Genomic DNA, 18512 nt, shown 5'->3' on the forward strand with positions numbered 1-18512 from the left:
AGTGTCTTCTGATTGCTTTATCGCTTGCTGTTGTGATGGAGGATGTGCCTTTCTAATGCCGTTCACCACATTGCACAGAACAGATACAAAAGAAAAAAACAAGCAGAGCCGTGGTGCATCATGGGTGTCCCGACCTGGACATGGCAGACGCCCAGGTCCATTGCTTGCCATCGCCGCGGAAACCTGGCCCAGCTGAAGGGAAGCCATTTTGGACGCTCGAACGAGCTTGGTGGCCATTTGCTGCCCCCCGCTGTGAGGTGGCCGCCAAAAAGGGGTTCATAGGCGTCCCCTTCCGCACCTCCCATCTTCCCAAAGGTGGCATGGGGTCCAGGTGGGGGGGGGGGGGGATGGCGACGGCACACTCCCATGATGCACCGGGCCCGCCGAGCATGCTCTTGTGAATCAATGAGATTGGTCAATCAGTGAGATTGGTCCCAGCGCTATTTTGTGTCTCTCCACCAGGGGGGCGCCCTGAGGGCAATGAACCCACGGTGGAGTCTGTGTCAGCGCAACCCATGCCCAATATGTGGTATTACATTATGGCGGGAGGAGGCACTTTGCTAGTGCTGCTCTGTGTCTCTCTGAGCATGGTGCTGTATCGCCAACGCTACGGATTTGCAGCCAAGAAGAGCCTTCACTTGGTAAACGTCCATTTCCCCAACGGCTGCGTGGCAGGTGTGGAGCCTGGGCTCACTATAAAAATGGGACAGGAAGATTACAGTGCAAACTGAGAGCACACTCCGCTTAGAGAACCCGTAGGGGGGAAAAAAACAAAAAATAAGACAAACTGAGAAAGGTTTAACCATATCGCCAGCTCTACTTGCACTCCCCACTGCGATCGCCATGGGAACGCCTGCTACTTCTCTCTCTTTCTCTCTCTCTCTCTCTCTCTCCACTCAACATCGCACCTGTGGATTATAAATAGAAAAGAGAAAATGACGGTCTCAAATATCGTGCACCTTTTCCCCTTCTTCTGAGAGAATTGGTTGTACGACACCTCTTCACAGTAGTGGTACATGGCAGACTGAAAGGACAGCCCTTCTCTGGGAAGGAATGGCTCTGTGAAGACTTCTCTTGTTGTCATGGGTGCCAAGGAATCATCCATCAGGATCTGTGAGAAGTCTTTTTTTTAAGAAAGCAAGGAAGTGCGTCACAGTTCCCAATAAGGTCGCTTTCTTTTTTGTTAGGGAGGGTGTGATTTTATTTAACTATGGAGCTAAGTGGTTGTTTTAATGAGGGGGGGGTATGTGATTTGAGGCAATGCACGCTGACTTCCATGATTGTCGATGTTCATCATCTCCATCTGTCTGCCTTTCTCAAGCCTTTATGAACTACCTCTTTCCAACTTTGCCATTTTGGAGCTGCCTTCCGTTTGTTCGTTTGTGGTCGGAGGTTCTCTCTAACAACACCCCCCCCCCCCCCCCCCACCATTTCCCTGACCCAACACCATCTGTAGATGGCTGACCAATGCATATTTCAACGGTCAGGTTCGCCTGTGCCCAACGACGTTTTTTTCAGGGATCGAGGGTGCCTTGCCACTGAGATCATGGAGGGATGTAGCCCCGCCTCCTTTAATAGCTAGATAATGTGTCGGTGCATTTTAATTTCACTCTTGGGCTCCCGCGTATCCCTTGACCTGTTCTGCTCCCCTTAACATCTGGACAACTTAGCCTGTGGTTCTAAGGAGTGGAATAAAATTACCTAGACTTGAGCAACCTTTGGATTGACTCCTGCTGGGTAAACATTAAACTTCTGACCTGTCGACTGCATTTTGGCTCATCACACCATTGAGTCAATTTGGTAAAGAGATAAAGTCATTGTCAAATCTGTGTAAAGGCTGGATGGTGCTGCTTGATGATGCATGAGACTGAAATGATTCTTGCACTCCTCCGTGGGGAGTATGCACGTTCTCTCTGTGACTATATGGGTTCCCTCTCCCCCCACCACCCACCTTTCCCGTGTGTTCCAATTCCCTCCCACTTCTTGAAAGGAGGTTACCCTAGTGTAGGTGGGTGGGAAGGAGAATCTGGGGGGGGAGTTGATGGGCATGAGACAGATGGTGGGGGGGGGGGGCGGAATCAGTGGAAGTGTCAGCACAGGCTCGATGGGCCAAATGGTGCCTCTATGTTGTAGGAAAATACAGAAGCTCTGAACCTTGAGAGGTGTACGGACAGGAAGAGCTCAGAAGGATATGGACTTAACTGCAGGCAAGTGGAATGAGCCTAGAAGGCCAACTTGGTTGGCATAGATGCAGTGAGCTGTAGGACTCCATGAGTCTAACTCCTTGCTGGCAGGGCTTGGATAAGTTCCCACTCCCCCACGGCCATAAGGTAGGATTAACATGGCAGGACAGGAATTCCCTCTAGCCATTGTGAACACACCAAAGAACTTCACACGGTGGAATGGAGAGTTTCCTTGTGAGGGGCAGACATCGGTGGGCCAAATTTCTGAATTTTGGATGTTTGGGACTTCGAAAGGCGTAATCAGGCTGTGCCGCACTTGGATGAGGGTTTTCTGTTATAGATTTTCTAGGAGCCTGTTGAACACTATGCTGATTTAAAAAAAACCCAGTTGACAGAGTACAAAGGTGTGTACGTCACAGGTTTTACAGCCTAGAAGCAGATCTTGTAACCTAAGTGTCCTATCTGAGCTCATCCTATTTGAATACATTGACCCTCAGTGGTCCTCAACCTTTTTCTTCCCCACTCACATCCCACTTTAAGTAATCCCTCTGCCATCGGTGCTCTGTGGATTAGTAACGAATTGCTTAAGGTGGAATGTGGGTGGGAAGGGAAGGTTGAGAATGTCTGGACCCAATTGTGACTGAAATATTTTGCTTGAGAAAAATTATCTTTGCCCCATTTCCTTTGGAGTTCTGAAACCGTGCACAGAATGAGTCAATGAGGGACGATTAAAACAGTGGTTTTCAAACTTTTTCTTTCCACCTTAAGCAATTCCTTACTAATCACTGAGCACTGATAGCATAGGGATTACTTAAAGAGGGATGTGAGTGGGAAAGAAAAAGGTTGAGAACCACTGATCTAACCTAGTTCCCCATATGTAATTCACTTCCCTCTGGAAAAGACCTTCCCCATCCGCACCTCTTTGAATTTCTCAGTCTCCCACAATTCAGTGAGAATAAACCCAGCTGTTGATCTCTCATCATTGCGGCCCTCTGTCCAGGTGAATCTCTTCCATCCACTCTAAATTTTAAATTTAAATTAATTTAAATGTAGACACACAGCACGGTAAAAGGTAAAAGTTCCAGTTCCATTATTGTCGTGTACATTTAAAATGTAACAACGTGAAATTCTTTGAATTTTGTCTACCGTAAGGCAGACGGGGAGTTGCCACTTTGTTCTCCAGTGCCCCTCACAGCACCTGGTGTTCCTCGGAGGTCTCCCCTCCAAGTACTGACTAGACCTGATTAGCTTCTGAGATCAGACAACCTCTGGCTAGGTTACAGGCCATTTTAGCGCACAGGTCCATGCTGTCCAATTTACACCCAATTAACCTACACCCCTGGTATGTTTCGAACGGTGGGAGGAACATGGGACATGGGAGAACACACCAACTCCTTACAAACGGCGCGGGATTCGAACCCTGGTCCTGATCGCTGGCACTGTAAAGGCGTTGCGCTACACCTAAGTGCAGTCCAACCAATGCTCGGTACAGCTGCAATGTGAGAAGCCAACACAAGAGTTTCTTCAGCCCATCCAAACAAATCTCCATCCCATCAGACCCACTCACTGCTGCTTCCCCAAGGACTTTGAAACGATTCTCTGCTCCATTTCCCTTCTGAGAACGCCGGTTAGTTCAGCTTCCTCTGACCTTACAGGCCATGAATTCAGTCATTATTGGGCGACACGGTTGGCGTAGTGGTTAGCGAAACACTGTTGCCACACCAGCAATTGGGATCGGGATTCGAATCCCACGCTGTTTGTAAGGAGTTTGTATGCTATCACCATGACTGCGTGGGTTTTCCCTGGGGGCTCTGGTTTCCTCCCACCGTTTGAAATGTACCGGGTGGGGGGGGTGTAGGTTAATTGGGTGTAAATGAGGGGGATTGCATTGAAACATTTCAAAAGGCATGGACAGAGTAGATGCAGAAAAGTTGTTTCCCACGGTGGGAGAGTCTAGGACAAGAGAGCACAACTGCAGGATTGAAAGGCGGAGGGAATTCCTTCAGCCAGAGGGTGGTAAATCTATGGAACTTGTTGCCACTGGCCAGGTCATTGGGTGTGTTTAAGGGCAGAGATTGATGGCTTCTTGATTAGCCAGAGCGTCAAAAGTTATGGGGAGAAGGCCCGGTGGTGGGGGGGGGGGTGCTGAGTGGGAAAATGGATCAGCTCATGGTGGAATGGGGGCAGACTCAATGGGATGAATGGCCCATTTCTGTTCCATTGTCTTATGGTCTTATAAGCTGTGTCACCTTATTCATGACTCCCCTACTAGTGAAGGCATCACAACATTAAAATTTTATTTTACATATTTTTTTTAAAAAATTTAAACATGCAAAACGGTAACGGGCCATTTCGGCCCATGAGTCTGTGCCACCTAATTTACACCCAATTAACCTACTTCCCCCATACGTTTCGAATGGTGGTAGGAAACTGGAGCCACTGGGGAAAACTCACGCAGACACGAGGTGAACGTACAAACTCCTTACAGACAGTGCGGGATTGGAACCCTGGTCTTGATAGCTGGCAGTGTAAAGGCATTGCGCTAACCAACCGTGCCGCCCTAACATCCACCCGGTCAAGTCCGCATGGGATCTTATACATTTGGTTAAGTTCAACCAGCACTCAAAATATTGACCCTCTCATCCCAGGAATTAGTCTGGTGAATCTCCTTGGATAGTTCCCAATGCTACTGCATGCTTACTGGATGTCAGGGGACTGAAGCTGTAACACTGCTTTCTGATTCCTGAACCCTGGCCCCTTTTCAGTGAAGGCAAGCAAGCAGCTTGCCTTCAGGTCCACCTGTTGGAAGTGACTGGTCCCCTGTTGGCGATCCACGCGTGGGGACACACGGACTGGCCCGTCAGCCATTTCCATCTGTAGATTCAACCTTCACTCACCCGTCCACATCCAGCTAATAATCCACTTTTCCATTCCTTGCACCGATGTGCTTGGCCCATTCTCCCCACCCCACCCCCCCCCACCCCCCCCCCCCCCCACCCCCACAGTCGCTCGAGAGGACGGCCCGGTTCTCCAGTCAAAATGCAGGAAAGGACCATCCCTCATAGATTTGACTGTCCTATCACTGGGTCTCTGAGTAATGTTATTTCCATATGCCCCTCCATCATTGTAAGTGCTCATAGAACATTCCAGGACAGCACAGACCCTTTGTCCCATTATTTTGTGCTGAATTTCATAAACTTATTCAATAATCTAATCCTTTCCAACCTCACACCCACAACCTCCATGTGCCTGTCTCAGAGACTTTAGAATGTCCCAGCCCAGTAATTCATTTCAGACATAAAAACATACCTCTGGAATCTCTCATAAACTTTCCTCCACTCACTGTTGCCCCAGGACAATGCTGCTGGTTGTCACCCTGTTTAAGTCCCTCAAAGCAAGAGGATTGAAGCCCTTTGTCGTGGAGTTGTAGGGCTCAGTAACAGGTCCATCACCCATTTGTGTCCATGCACTCATCTTGTTTATATCCCCTCCCACATTTCCACAAACCTCTCCTGGATCCGACCACTCACCTGTGTGCACAGCTTGGTGGGGGGAGGGGGGCAAGGGAGGGAATGCACCGACGGCGTCAGGCCTGATTCCCTCCAGCTGTGAGCTGGTGTCTCTACCCGCTGCCTCTCCAATCTGTTCCCTGCCAAAGGGTTTTGCCTGACCATTCCTCATGGGCACCTGTGATGAGACATTAAAATCCCGACTCGAGGCATTACTGAGCAATCCACTTGCACTTGCGAGGCACCTCCGACAGACATAATCACTGGAGCTCTACCAGGGCTTTACGGCCAGATGCTTCGACAGTTTGATGAGAGGCTTGGTCAAAGAGGTGGGAGAGATTTGGAGTGAAAGTTCCCTAAAATTCCCATGGCTGCCAGGCAAAGGGAACTAGGAATTTGCAAGCATCTGGAGTTTGACAGGCAGTGTAAAGGTTATTTATTTAACTCCTCGGAATCATAAAGGCAGGACAGGTTGAGTTAGCAGCCGGATGGGCCTGTTACAATACTGTATGTCTAAATCAGTGGTTCTCAACCTTTTTCTTTCCACTCACATCCCACTTTAAGTAATCCCTAAACCATCAGTCCTCTGTGATTAGTAAGCGATTGCTTAAGGTGGGATGTAGGTGGGAAGGGAAGGTTGAGAATCATTGCTCTAGATCCAATTGTTACTGAAAGATTTTACTTGAGAAAAATGGTAATTGGCCCATTTCCTATGGAGTTATGAAACCATGCACAGAACAAGTCAATGAGGGACAATTAAAACAATGGTTTTCAAACTTTTTCTTTCCACCCATATCCCACCTTAAGCAATCCCTTATTAATCACAGAGCACTGATGGCATAGGGATTACTTAAGGTGGGATGTGAGTGGAAAAAAAAAGGTTGAGAACCACTGATTTAGACATACAGTATTGTAACAGGCCCATCCGGCCCATGAATCCAAATGCCCCAATTAACCTACAGCCCCCAGTACATTTTGAACAGTGGGAGAAAACCGGAGCTCCTGGGGAAAACTCACGGGGAGACACGTGCAAACTCCTTACAGACAGTGCGGGATTGGAACCATGGCCCCGATTGCTGGTGCTGTAGCTATGCCAACCATGCCCCCCAAAACGAGCTGGGGAAGGTACCCAGAGGACAGGTGTGGGAGGTGGAGACAGGTAGAGGGAGAAAGGGGGAGGGGAACAAAAAAAAATAAGTGGGTTGAAAAAGATGGAAACAGAGGAATCAGATAGGGGGGTGGGGAATACTGAAGATTGGAGGTCTGTGCTCCTACCATCATGTTTCAGGATTTCCAACAGATCGAATGTGGTGAGTTGTTTCAATCGCGTTTTCCTTGCCTGAGGCCTAGATGTTGTCTACGGGGATCACTTCATGCCACATGCACGCAAAGCAGCAAACTAACACCCTCCCTCAAAAGCCCCGCAAGGCACCAGTGCAGGAAATGCGACAGATCTGGAGGGGAGCGGAGAGTGGGGCTTTGGGCTGTCATTGGTTCCACCTCCCCTGGAGTCAGGATTGCAGTTATTCTTTTATTTTTACTGCGCGGCAACAGGCCGTTTCGGTCCATGAGCCTGCGCCACCCAGTTACACCCCCATTAACCTGGTGGGTTTCGAACGGTGAAAGAAAACTGGAGGCCCCAGGGAAAACCCCCGCAGACACGTGGACAATGCACAGACAGCGTGGGATTCGAAGCCCGGTCCCAATTGCTGGTGTTGAAACAGCCCTGCGTTCACTGCTACGCTATCCGGGCTGCCAGTTCTGGGTCTGGTTTCTGAATTTGCAGCGAAAATTCACCAGACTGACACAGGGCTAGAGTGTTAAATTTGACAGGCAAATTGAATAAATTAGCAGTACAGAAGAAACTTAATTGAGGAATCTGAGAATTGATAGGATAAAAGACAGCAAAATGGCCTGATGGTGGAGGTTTGGAGGGGATGTAAGGGTGGGGATATGCAATTAGAGCCAAGTTGTTGAGGCCCAATGTCAGGGATATTTAATGGAATATCCAGTAAGATCCAGGACATCCACACACTCCTCCCCTTCCCTTTGATCCCCTATCCCTAGCCCCACGGGCAGTGTCAATCGGAAATAAGTTAACATGAGGCCAGTTAACAAAGTCACGGCATAGTTTGAGCCGGGTCAAATGATCGAAGGGGCAGGTTAATGGAGCTGATGGCCTCCTCTCCTTCCTACACTCTTTGGAAAGTTAGCATTTGGGCTGGAGAAAAGGAAATCAGGCTCCACGATAAGCTGTGAGCCAATCCAGGAGTTCATTGCTGAAGTCAGGAAGGGGTTAATTTTTGAGCAGTACCATTCATGGAGTAATATTGACAATAGACAGATTAACACTCACACACAGACAGACAAGATTATGTATAAAGGCAGTCACACACACACACACACACACACACACACACACACACACATGGACAGAGACACACCCACAGATGCACAGAGAGAGACACACAAATGAACAACACATGCACACAAACACGGACATTGACACACACGAACATGCACACACTCACACAAGGACACATACACACTCCCACAAACATTTGGCCCACAAGCCCATGCTGCCCAAGGACATGCACACACAAGTACATGAACACACGGGGGCACACTCACTCAGACAAGCACACCTGGGGCAACATGTATACAGACAGACAGACTCACACATACACACACACACACACACACACACACACACACACACACACACACACAAACATGCATGTGTGCAGGGGTATGCACACACAGGCCCATGCACACATGGGACCACACACACACGCGCACGCACACACACACAAACACACACACACACACACACACACACACACACATGCATGTGTGCAGGGGTATGCACACACAGGCCCATGCACACATGGGACCACAAACACACATACGCACACACACACACACATACTCTCTCTCTCTCTCTCTCTCTCTCTCTCTCTCTCTCTCTCTTCCAGCCCATGAGCCCATGCCCAAATACACCTATGCGACAAATTAGCCCACGAGTCCCGCACGTCTTTAGAGTGTGGGAGGAAACTGGAGCACCCGGACGAAATCCACCCAAGTCATATGGAGATCATACAAACCTTACAGACAGTGCTGGGTTTTAATCCGGGTCACTGTCACTGTAATAGTGTAGGGTGTTTTTATAGGAGCTCCAGATTGAGAGAAGGGCCTCCTGATGTCCCCTTCCTCCTTGGAGAAGCTGTACAAGGTTCCAGTGTGTCCCTCAAGCCCTGCAATGTGCCAGCCAGCAACACTTGATTCTGTTGGTCCTCTGTTCCCAGCACTCAAGGTTCAAGGCTTCTTTATTGTCGTGTGCTCAAATGCGCATTTGCTGACTTCTGCATGCCCGTAAAGGCACCATGTCCACCTCCCCATGCCCACCGAGGAGAGAGAGAAGCAAAAGGAAGCCCCTTCAGAGGCATTGCATGTCCGTGAATCCCACCATCTTCTCCGAGGCCGCTGGCTCCTGCATTCCCGTGAACCCCCCCCCCCTCCCCGTTGCCGCCCAGCCACCTGTCCGTTCCAGTCTCTTCTCTTGCTCCAGGCAAGATGTCTTTGCTTTGTCCATTCCACTCAGATCCAAAGACCGACCTCCCCTCTTTCACTGCGCAGTGAAGAACTCCTGTCTCTCATCCAGAAGATGTTCTCGGTCACTCAATGCTTAAAAAATGAGTATTATTCAAAATTATTTTCTTATCATGCAATAAACCAGAAAGTATGATATTGTACAAAATTTCCTTTGGTCTACCTTAAAGTAGACAAAGATTCACCATCAGCAGAAATTGTCCAGCATCCCTTACAGTCAGAGAAAGAAAAACAAAAGAGAATCTCCCCAGACACACCGAGTATTTGTGGATTCGCTCCTGTGCTCCCGCAGCCTCTGCAGACCCAGTCCAAACCATTGGTAACCCCGAGCTCCAGATCCGAACATCTGGCACGAGCGGGAAACCCTCAGCACCTTCGGCACCGTCTTGCACCTCGGTCTCCATACCCTGGCCCTCCTTCAGCCAGTCTCCAGCAGTCCTGGTGCGCATCCTTTGACCGCAGTGGCCAGCAGCCCATATCCTGCAAGAGTAAATCAGGATGAACTATACTGACAAGTTACTTCAGATTCAGCAAGTCCCTTTCCAGAGTGTATATGAGGAACAACCTCAGTGAACCAGAGAGATCTGGGAATACAGGTACATAATTCCCTGAAAGTGGTGTCACAGGTAGACAGGGTTGTAAAGAGAGCTTTTGGGATCTTGGCCTTCATAAATCAAAGTATTGAATACAGGAGTTGGGATGTTATGTTGAGGTCATATAAGATATTGGGGAGACCAAATGTGGGCATTTGTGTGCAGTTCTGATCAACAAACTACAGGAAGGTTATCAGTAAGATTGAGAGCATGCAGAGATTTACTGGGACGCTGCTGGTTCTTCAGGAGTTGAGTTACGGGGAAAGGTTAAACAGATTAGGACTTTATTCCTAGGACCATCAAAGAATGAGGGGAGATTTTTTAGAGGTTTACAAAATTATGAGGGGATAGAGTGAATGCAAGTAGGCTCTTTCCACTGAGATTGGGAGGGATAAATGCAAGAGGACACGGCTTAGGGTGAAAGGGGAAAGGTTTAGGGGGAACTTCTACACTCAGAGAGTGGTGGCAGTGCAGAACAAGCTGCCATCTGATGTGGTGAATGTGGGCTCGATCTGAAGTTTTAAGAATAAATTGGATAGATACATGGACAGGAGAGGTCTGGAGGGTTTTGGAATGGGTGCAGACGAATGGAGTGATGTTTCGGCACAGACTAGAGGGGCCAGATGGCCTGTTTTCTGTGCTGTAGTGTTCGATGGTTCCATTGCCTTATGTTGGGGTGTTGAATGTCCAGTCGAAATGCCTTCCTTTGTCTCCTTTTTCCTCTCTTGCACATCACCCTCCATGCACACTTTTAACCCGGAATAGGGTGTGGGGGGGGGGTGTGGTACAGCTACCCAGTTGTTCCCCTGCAGCAGGAGGGACAGAGTTGGCCGGGTGGTTCATTTGGTGCATTGGACCTGCCAGTGGAACACGCAAGAAGAAGTGGGCACAATTTGAACATCCAAAACACATTTCGGGCAGGTTTGAGGGGTATAGATAGAGTAAATGCAAGCAGGCTTTTCCTACAGTGGTTGGGTGAGATGAAAACTAGAGGACACGGGTTAAGGGTGAAAACGGACAAGTTTTAAAGGGAACGTTAGAGGGCTCTTCATGCAGTGAGCGGTGGGAGTGTGGAATGAGCTGCCAGCTGAATTAGTAAATGAATACAAACTTTGACATTAAGAAAAATTTGGACACGTACATGGATGGGAGGGGTATGGAGGGCTATGGTCTGGGTGCAGGTCAGTGGAATGAGGCAGGGTAATGGTTCAGTGCAGACCAGAAGGGCCGAAGGGACAGATTGTCTGCTGCAGTGTTCTGTGGTTAGATTTCTGGATCGGAAGGGCTTGATGCAGGCAAATGTGCAGGCAGAGTAAATGCAGGCAAACGGACGAGCCCAGAATGCCAACTTGGTCAGTTTCAACGAGTTGGGTCAAAGGCCTTGTTCCTTAACATAGGACTTGAGGAAACATTGTTTCACACTCTCTTCCCAAATCTATTTTGGGCGTATTCTCCACCAGCGAAGCCAAAATCCCATCTGTAGAAATCAGCCTTGATTGAAGCCACTCTCTCAACTCTGGGCAGTGCCTGTGACCTTGGGACTTATAACTGTGTATTGGCATCTGAGAGGGGCACAGCAGTGCAGCAGGTAGTGCTGCTGCCTCGCAGTGCCAGAGACCCAGGTTCGGTCCTGACCTTCGCTGCCATCTGTGTCTACGTTCTCTTTATGAACCAAGTGAAGTCCAAATTCACCCCCACATTCCCTGGTTCTCCAGGTTCTTCCTGCATCTCAAAGTCATGCTGGTTGGCCTGCTGTCAATTGCCCCAAGAATGTAGGTGAGGGGTAGAATCAGGGAGGAAAAATGGTCAGAATAAGTGATTGGGAACTTTGGTGAGGAACAGAATGGCTCTGAATGAAAATGGGCTGAATGGCCTCATAAACATATGGAAATATGTTGCAATGATAAAGTCATTGTGAACATTGCACTTGGGTTTCACAGGGCACAATTAAATGCTCTTCACAGCTTGCCTTGGGCATGCTTTCCATTGGTAACAAGTGCAGGTAAATATTGGTTAGAGAACACAGGGACTGGCGGAAAATATCCCCTGGATCACAAGGTTCACGAGGTTCATTTTGATGGGAAAACTCCACTGTCCATGATCACATGGCAGAAGGCCTGGATTTGAAAAATATGTCTTATGATGTTATGGTCAGCGAGCTAGGGCTTTTCTCTTTGGAGTGTAGAAGGATGAGAGGAGAGTTAATAGAGGTCATGAGAAGCATAGATAATGGAGACAGCCAGCGCCTTCATCCCCAGGCAAGGAATAGCAAACACCAGAGGACATCTGTACAAAGTGAAGGGAGGGAAGTTTAGGGGAGACGTCAGGGGAAAGTGTTTTACACAGAGAATTGTGGATGACTGGAATGCCTTGCCAGAGGTGGTGGTGGATGCTGAATCATTTGAGGCATCTAAGAGTCTCTTAGACAGGCACATGCAAGCAAGAAAAATAGAGGGTTGCAAGGTAAGGCGACAGGGGAAGTTTGTTTTTTTATTAGGCACATATAGGTCAGCATAACATCGTGGGCCAAAGGGCCTGTACTGTGCAGTAATGTTCTGTAGTGAATGTCTGCTCAACGTCTCCAGCCTCATGGGCCTACATATTCTTCTGGAAGGTAGACAGGGTAAGGGCGAGCTGTGTTCACCCATAAAGGCAGTGAGGTGGGCCAAAGGAGAGACTGCTTTAACCTGATGAACTTCGGTGATCTCAGGATGTTCCACCTGCCTGGAGAGGTCAATGTTGTAGCTTGGGCAGTCTCACTGTTGGATTAGCTGAGGTCTTAATATGTCTTGCCAAGAGAGGAAACAACAATTGTACGTGTTCAGTAAATTGGGCATTGTTGGAAAGGCCAGCACTTAATCCCTATCACCAGTTGCTCCTGGGAGTGAAGAGTCCTTCACAGGTCCTCAACAGTCACACTTGGGAAGGAGGCAGATTTCCTTCCTCATCAGAGATCTGGCTGGGTTTTTATAACAATCTGACAGTTTGTTGGAACATAGCTAATCCAACATAGGTTTGATTCAGGTTCAAGTTCAGGTTTAATATCATTTGACTGTAAATATACAATCTGACAAAAGTACACACGCACGCACGCACGCACACACCACACATACGCACACACCCACGCATGCACACACACACATGCACGCGCACACACACACCACACACACGTGAACATGCACACACACTGCACACATGTGCACACATGCACACACACAACCACACACACACAAACACACTTGTGCTGATGCACACACACGCGCGCACACATGCACACACACAGTCATGCAAACAGACACACGCGTACGCGTGTGCATGGACACACACGTGCATACACATGCAGGCACACCCACACAAACACACACGCACACACTACATAATAATCACATTTATACATATAATTTAAAATAAATATAGATATATATTTTGAAATTATTGAGCCAATTACAGGACACTGTTCATCAGTCTCACCGCCTGTGGGAAGAAGGTGTACCCCACCCTGGCAGTCCTGATTTTGATGGCTCTCAGTAGTTGGTCAGGGTGCTGTATGCTGTATGGACAGGGTCCTCAATAATCATTTGAGCTCTGTTGAGCAACACTCTCGGTGAATGTCGTCAGTAGAGGAAAGGGAGACCCCAATGATCTTCTTGGGCATTTTGACTATCCTCTGCATTGATCTCCAATGGTTTGCAGCTACCATCCCACACAACGATGTAGCCGGGCAGGAGGCTCTCAGTTGTGCTCCTGTAGATTGTTGTCAAGAAAGGGGGGGGGGGGTGGCGCGGTAGCCTTGCCCTTCTCAACCTCCTTAGGAAGTGCAGCCGCTGCTGCACTTGTAGGTCATCCTTTATATGAACACCAGGGAACTCAGCCACGGTGAGATTTTATCTCACCTCGAGGTCACTGGTCCAGACCTCTGGCCGCCGGTCCTGTGAAAGCCAGCACCTCCCAATGTTGCCCATGTATGTGACCCCTCTTTGCCTTTCTGCGCCCAGGTGATGCCCTCCTAGCCAAGTCTGAGAGCTCAATATCATAATCAGCTGAAATGGACCATGGCAAGGATGGAAGTGAATAGATGGAGGTTTCGTTTTAAACAGCAGGATTTTTGGCCAGAATGGAAAAGCAGAGTTAATTAAAGCTTTAGATTCCAATGTCAGACTGCAGTCTTCGATCTGGAGGCTGCTTCCTTTGGGACGGAGAAAGAGAGCTGATTAAAAGACCACAGGAGAGCTGACACTCTCATTAATTCTCTGACCCTTAATTCCAACATAAGAGCTGCTCGATCATTTGCAGTTGCCTGGAATTTACTCTTGATATTCCCAATGGATGATGCTTCCCTCCCTTTTTCGTAAAGCTCAGCTTTTACTGCCTGTTGGTTAAATTCTGCTTGATGAAGCTTATGGAAGAATGCTGCTGGAACTTGCAAAGCACTTGTCAAAACAGTAACTTTTAGACTCTTAACCTCACACTTAATTCTCACCTTGTCATGTCTCTGCTCTTGACATTGGAAGGGTGAGATTACACAGGTTGATTACAATGACCGATCCTTGGGGTCTGGAGATTAAGGGGTGATCTAATTGAGGTATTTAAATAGTTGAAAGGGGTTGATAGTGTAAAATAAGAACTATTTCCTCTGGTGGGAGAAGTTGGAACAAAGGGTATCATCTCTCATGCTGTGAGGCAGCTCAGCTCGGCTCTCCCTCTCCCGGAGGTGCCACTTGGCAGGACAGCGGGTAGAGCTGCTTGCCTCGCAACACCTGAACACCCCAGTTCGATCCAGGCCTTGGGCAATGCTGCTTCTCCCTACATCTAAAAGGCGGGTGGGTTGGCAGCTCCCTAAGTTGTCACCCTCATCACCTCCCCCCCCCACCCACCAGTCTGGGCAAGGGCTATGATCTTGAGGAGAGGGGGAGGAATAAAACAGGATCAGTGTTGAATTAATGGGTGGTCAGCATGGGTGATGGGCAGAATGGCCTGTTTCCATGATATAACAGTGAAGCTAGAGGTAGGAATCAGTGGGGTTGGTAGATTTCTCATGGAGTGGTCAGTGTATGGGAGAACAGGCTTTGTCTGTGAGCCTGTAACATCATGCAAATTCAATTGTCACATCAGAATCCTTTGGCTGCAAATTGTAGGGCACGTAAGAATGCATATTAAAATTCAAAAAATATGCATTACACTTAGATCATCCAAGGTACCCCACATTATCAATTAAACAAATTATATTACAGTAATATTTTAATATATAGAAAAGATCTAAATACCAGTTTGTTTTGTTGTGGTGATGTTCTACCAGCCTGTCATTTACTCTGGAAAGTGGAGATCTCCTTCGAATCTAATGTTTGTACGGGGGTGGGGGTTTACAAGTGAGGCCTTCCATTAAAACTTGTCATTGGACCCAACAATGTCCTCATTAACAGTTAGCGCAACACCAGCAACATAGGTTTGAATCCGACACTGTCTGTAAAAAGTTCGCACGATCAGCCCGTGTGGGTTTACCCCCCACTGGGGGCCTCCAGTTTCCTCCCATCCTCCAAAAAATGTACAGGGCTGTGGGTTAATCGAGTGTAATTGGGCGGCATGGGATTTGGCGGCTGAAATTGGATTCTACCGTGCTGTAAACAGGGTTGGGGGGGAAGAGATAGGTCTTTCCCTCGGCATCATCCTGGATGAGGCTGAACGTAAACCTGAGGAACAACACACCGTGTCCCTCCTGGACAGCCTTAAACCCAATAGCAAGAACATCAATTTTTCCAATTTTAGGTGACGCACACCTCTATCTGGCTCCACTGTTTCCATCTCTTCTTTACCTACTCCAGTTCTCCCTTCCCACTGCTCTATCTCTCTCTTCATTACTCTATCCATCTCTACATCTGTCCACTGCTGCCCCTTCTGTCCAAGACCCAACTAGCACCTTCCCAGTTTCTTGCAAAATCTTGACATTTTTTTCCCCCCATTTGATTTACTTGCCCCTCCTGACTTCAGTCCCAATACTGGGTCCCAAACCAGGGCGTTGTTGGAAGGACTCCAGCGTCCGCAGATTTTTTTGTTCATCTTTGCTTGGTCCCATTGAGCACCCTGATTTGCCCATGGAAAGCTACTCCCAGTTACTTATGCTGCTCTCCCCTCTGAAGGTCACCTAGCAAGCAACAGGGCAAGGGGAGTTGCCCTGAGGATACCTGCCTGCATTGAAGCAGGAGAGTAACGTTGCAATGGGTGCTCGAGTTGTTTCTGAGCCCGCATAGAGGCTCTAAGTAAAGGAAAAGCTCTTGTTTACACTGTGCCTTCCGCCTGGTCCCAAAGGACTTTCTAGCTCGTGAAGTATCTTCTCTGGAGTGGTGCTGCTGGGATGCAGAAACCGCTTTGCCCCAAGCAAAGTTTTACCCAAGATCAGGGCGATGCTGATGTGCCGTGTGGTGGGGTGCTGGTTGGGGCAGGGCAGATCTGTGCGGAGCGGGGCACACCCTGGAGCCCTTCCGGCCACTAAGGGAGACTAGCTCACCCCTCACCACCTTCCCCCACCCCCCGCCACCGCCGCCTCCTGGCAGAGCCACAGGAGGATGTAAAACTGGGATGCAGCACCCATCTATCAGCCAGGTTCCCGGTCCCTTGGCTCCCTCCCCCGCCCCCCCCCCCCCCACCAAGACCTTCACTGTTAATGCGCATCCCAGCATGTCAGCTCCTTCCCACAGCATGCCCCACCAGCCCTCCCCACCTTCTCCAGCGCCCGTGGAACCTCGAGCTCGTGCGGTTTCACAGTGCTGTGCTTGTGAATGTGAATGTTACTGTGGGGTGGTCTGTGCAGTGCCTGTGCCTCCTGAAGTCCTCCCACAACGTGCTGCATCTCTTTGCATTCTTGAATGTACGTTGGCTGCTCTGGAGATGTACTGTGTGGAATTGAATAAAGATGCTATTTTTTTATACAAAAAAAAAGTGCCGTCTAAGATCTCTTTTGAAGCTCTAGGCCTAGGGAGTGAAGTGTGTCGAGCTCAGTCTCCCTGTCGAAAGCTTTCTTCTAGCCAGGTGTTAGTGCACCAGTCACAACTCAGTCGCCCTGTCAGCAAGACCCACTCAACCATGTGGTTATAATTAGAATCAGAATCAGGATTTATTATCATGAAATTTGGGGTTTTGCGGCAGCGTCAAGTCCAAACAAACCACCTTGCAACATTACTATGAAAAGATAACAAAAATAGTAAAATAGTGCACGAAAAGTCAGGCAGTGTCTTTGGTTCATTCAGTGGGGAAAAAGCTGCCCTTGACTTTAGGTTCCTGGACCTTTTCCCTGATGGTAGCAGAGTGAAGAGGGCCTGCCTGGGCGGTAGGGGTCTTTGAGGATAGAGGCTGCTTTTTTAAGACACTGCCTCGTGTAGATGTCCTCAATGGAGTGAAGTCTGGTGTCCGTGATGTCGCAGGCTGAGTTAACAACCCTCTGGAGTTTCTTATTGTCCTGAAAGTTGGTGCCTCCATACCAGGCAGTGACTCAACCAGCCAGAATGCTCTCCACGGTACACCTGTAGAAGTTTACGAGAGTCTTTGGTAACAGACCGAATAAGGGTTTATTGTCATATACCTAAGTACAATGCACATACTCAACAACATTTTAACTTGCTTCAGCCACACAGGCAGGTATGATACCCCAACTACAATAATGTAAATTAAATCGCCACAACCTGCCTTTTGATAGAAATAAAGAATAAATTTAAATATTCACAATTTCAGTTAGTGCAAGAAAATCAAGTTACGTTTCCTGGGTACTTTTGGGGTGGTGCCAGAGTAGTTTGGTAATACAGGGAGGTTCAGGCTTCTTTCTCTACCTTCTGCTGGAAGGTAACAGTGAGGTGACCAGGGTGACGGGGAGTCCTTTGTGATGTTGGCTGCCTTCTCGGATTTTTTCCATCTTGGATTTCCACTCGCATCCTACTGACTCAAACAGGGAATTCCCACCTCTATTTGGTGTTTTAATCCTGCGGGTAGCACAACGTTACCACGGCGCCAGCGGCCCGGTTCGAATCCGCCGAAAGGAGTTTGTACATCTCCCCCCCCCCAGCCCCCGCGCCTGCGTGGCTTTCCACCAGGTGCTCCGGTTTCCCCCGCCCTTCAAAACGTACAGGATTGCAGGAGGTTGGAGGTTAATTGGGGGCAGGGACTCGCGGGCTGGAAGGGCCAGTGACTGTGACTCTAAATTTAAATATAATTTGCAATCCGTGTCTTATAAAACACCAGAGTAAGAAAGTGTGAGCTGCCAGTCGACCAGAGGCTCTGATCTCAGTCTGGAACTTACTGGTAAACCGAGCACTGCTTTCGACTATGTCCACATTTGTCAGGTCCTTGCAGAAGATATTTCCGCATTCAGGTCAGTGCAGGTCAGGCGTGACATCTCAGGCATACAAAGACCCCCCTTGGCATTTCCTGGCAGGGGCTGCTGCCAAATTCCGCTAGGGGGCCCAGTGGCATAGGTGGCCTCCGTGGGTGGAAAGGCTCAGCCAATATTTCAGGCCGGCATCCTCTATCGAGACCGAGCACTTTAACCACGTCCATGTGACCAGCTGAGATCCCCCAGGAGCTCACTGGGTTCACTCGAGATTCTGCAGGTTTTGTGTTTCTCGTGCGAAATT

General features: G+C 48.7%; 1 protein-coding gene across 3 annotated transcripts in view; it reads left to right on the top strand.

The window, feature by feature from the left end:
• Positions 1-18512, top strand: part of LOC138761579 (neuropilin-2-like) — a 136299-nt gene that overhangs the window by 106278 nt on the left and 11509 nt on the right. Inside the window, exon 16 of one of the 3 annotated variants that reach the window (XM_069933913.1) lies at positions 463-1764. The exons of the other annotated variants lie outside the window; for them this stretch is intronic. Within the exon in view, the coding sequence (XP_069790014.1) occupies positions 463-731 (269 nt within the window). The 3' untranslated portion in view covers positions 732-1764. Of the gene's footprint in view, positions 1-462; positions 1765-18512 lie in introns of those variants that run through there. 3 annotated transcript variants of the gene reach the window in all.

This window comes from Narcine bancroftii, chromosome 4 (genome assembly GCF_036971445.1).
Source record: "Narcine bancroftii isolate sNarBan1 chromosome 4, sNarBan1.hap1, whole genome shotgun sequence".
Classification (NCBI taxonomy): domain Eukaryota; kingdom Metazoa; phylum Chordata; class Chondrichthyes; order Torpediniformes; family Narcinidae; genus Narcine; species Narcine bancroftii.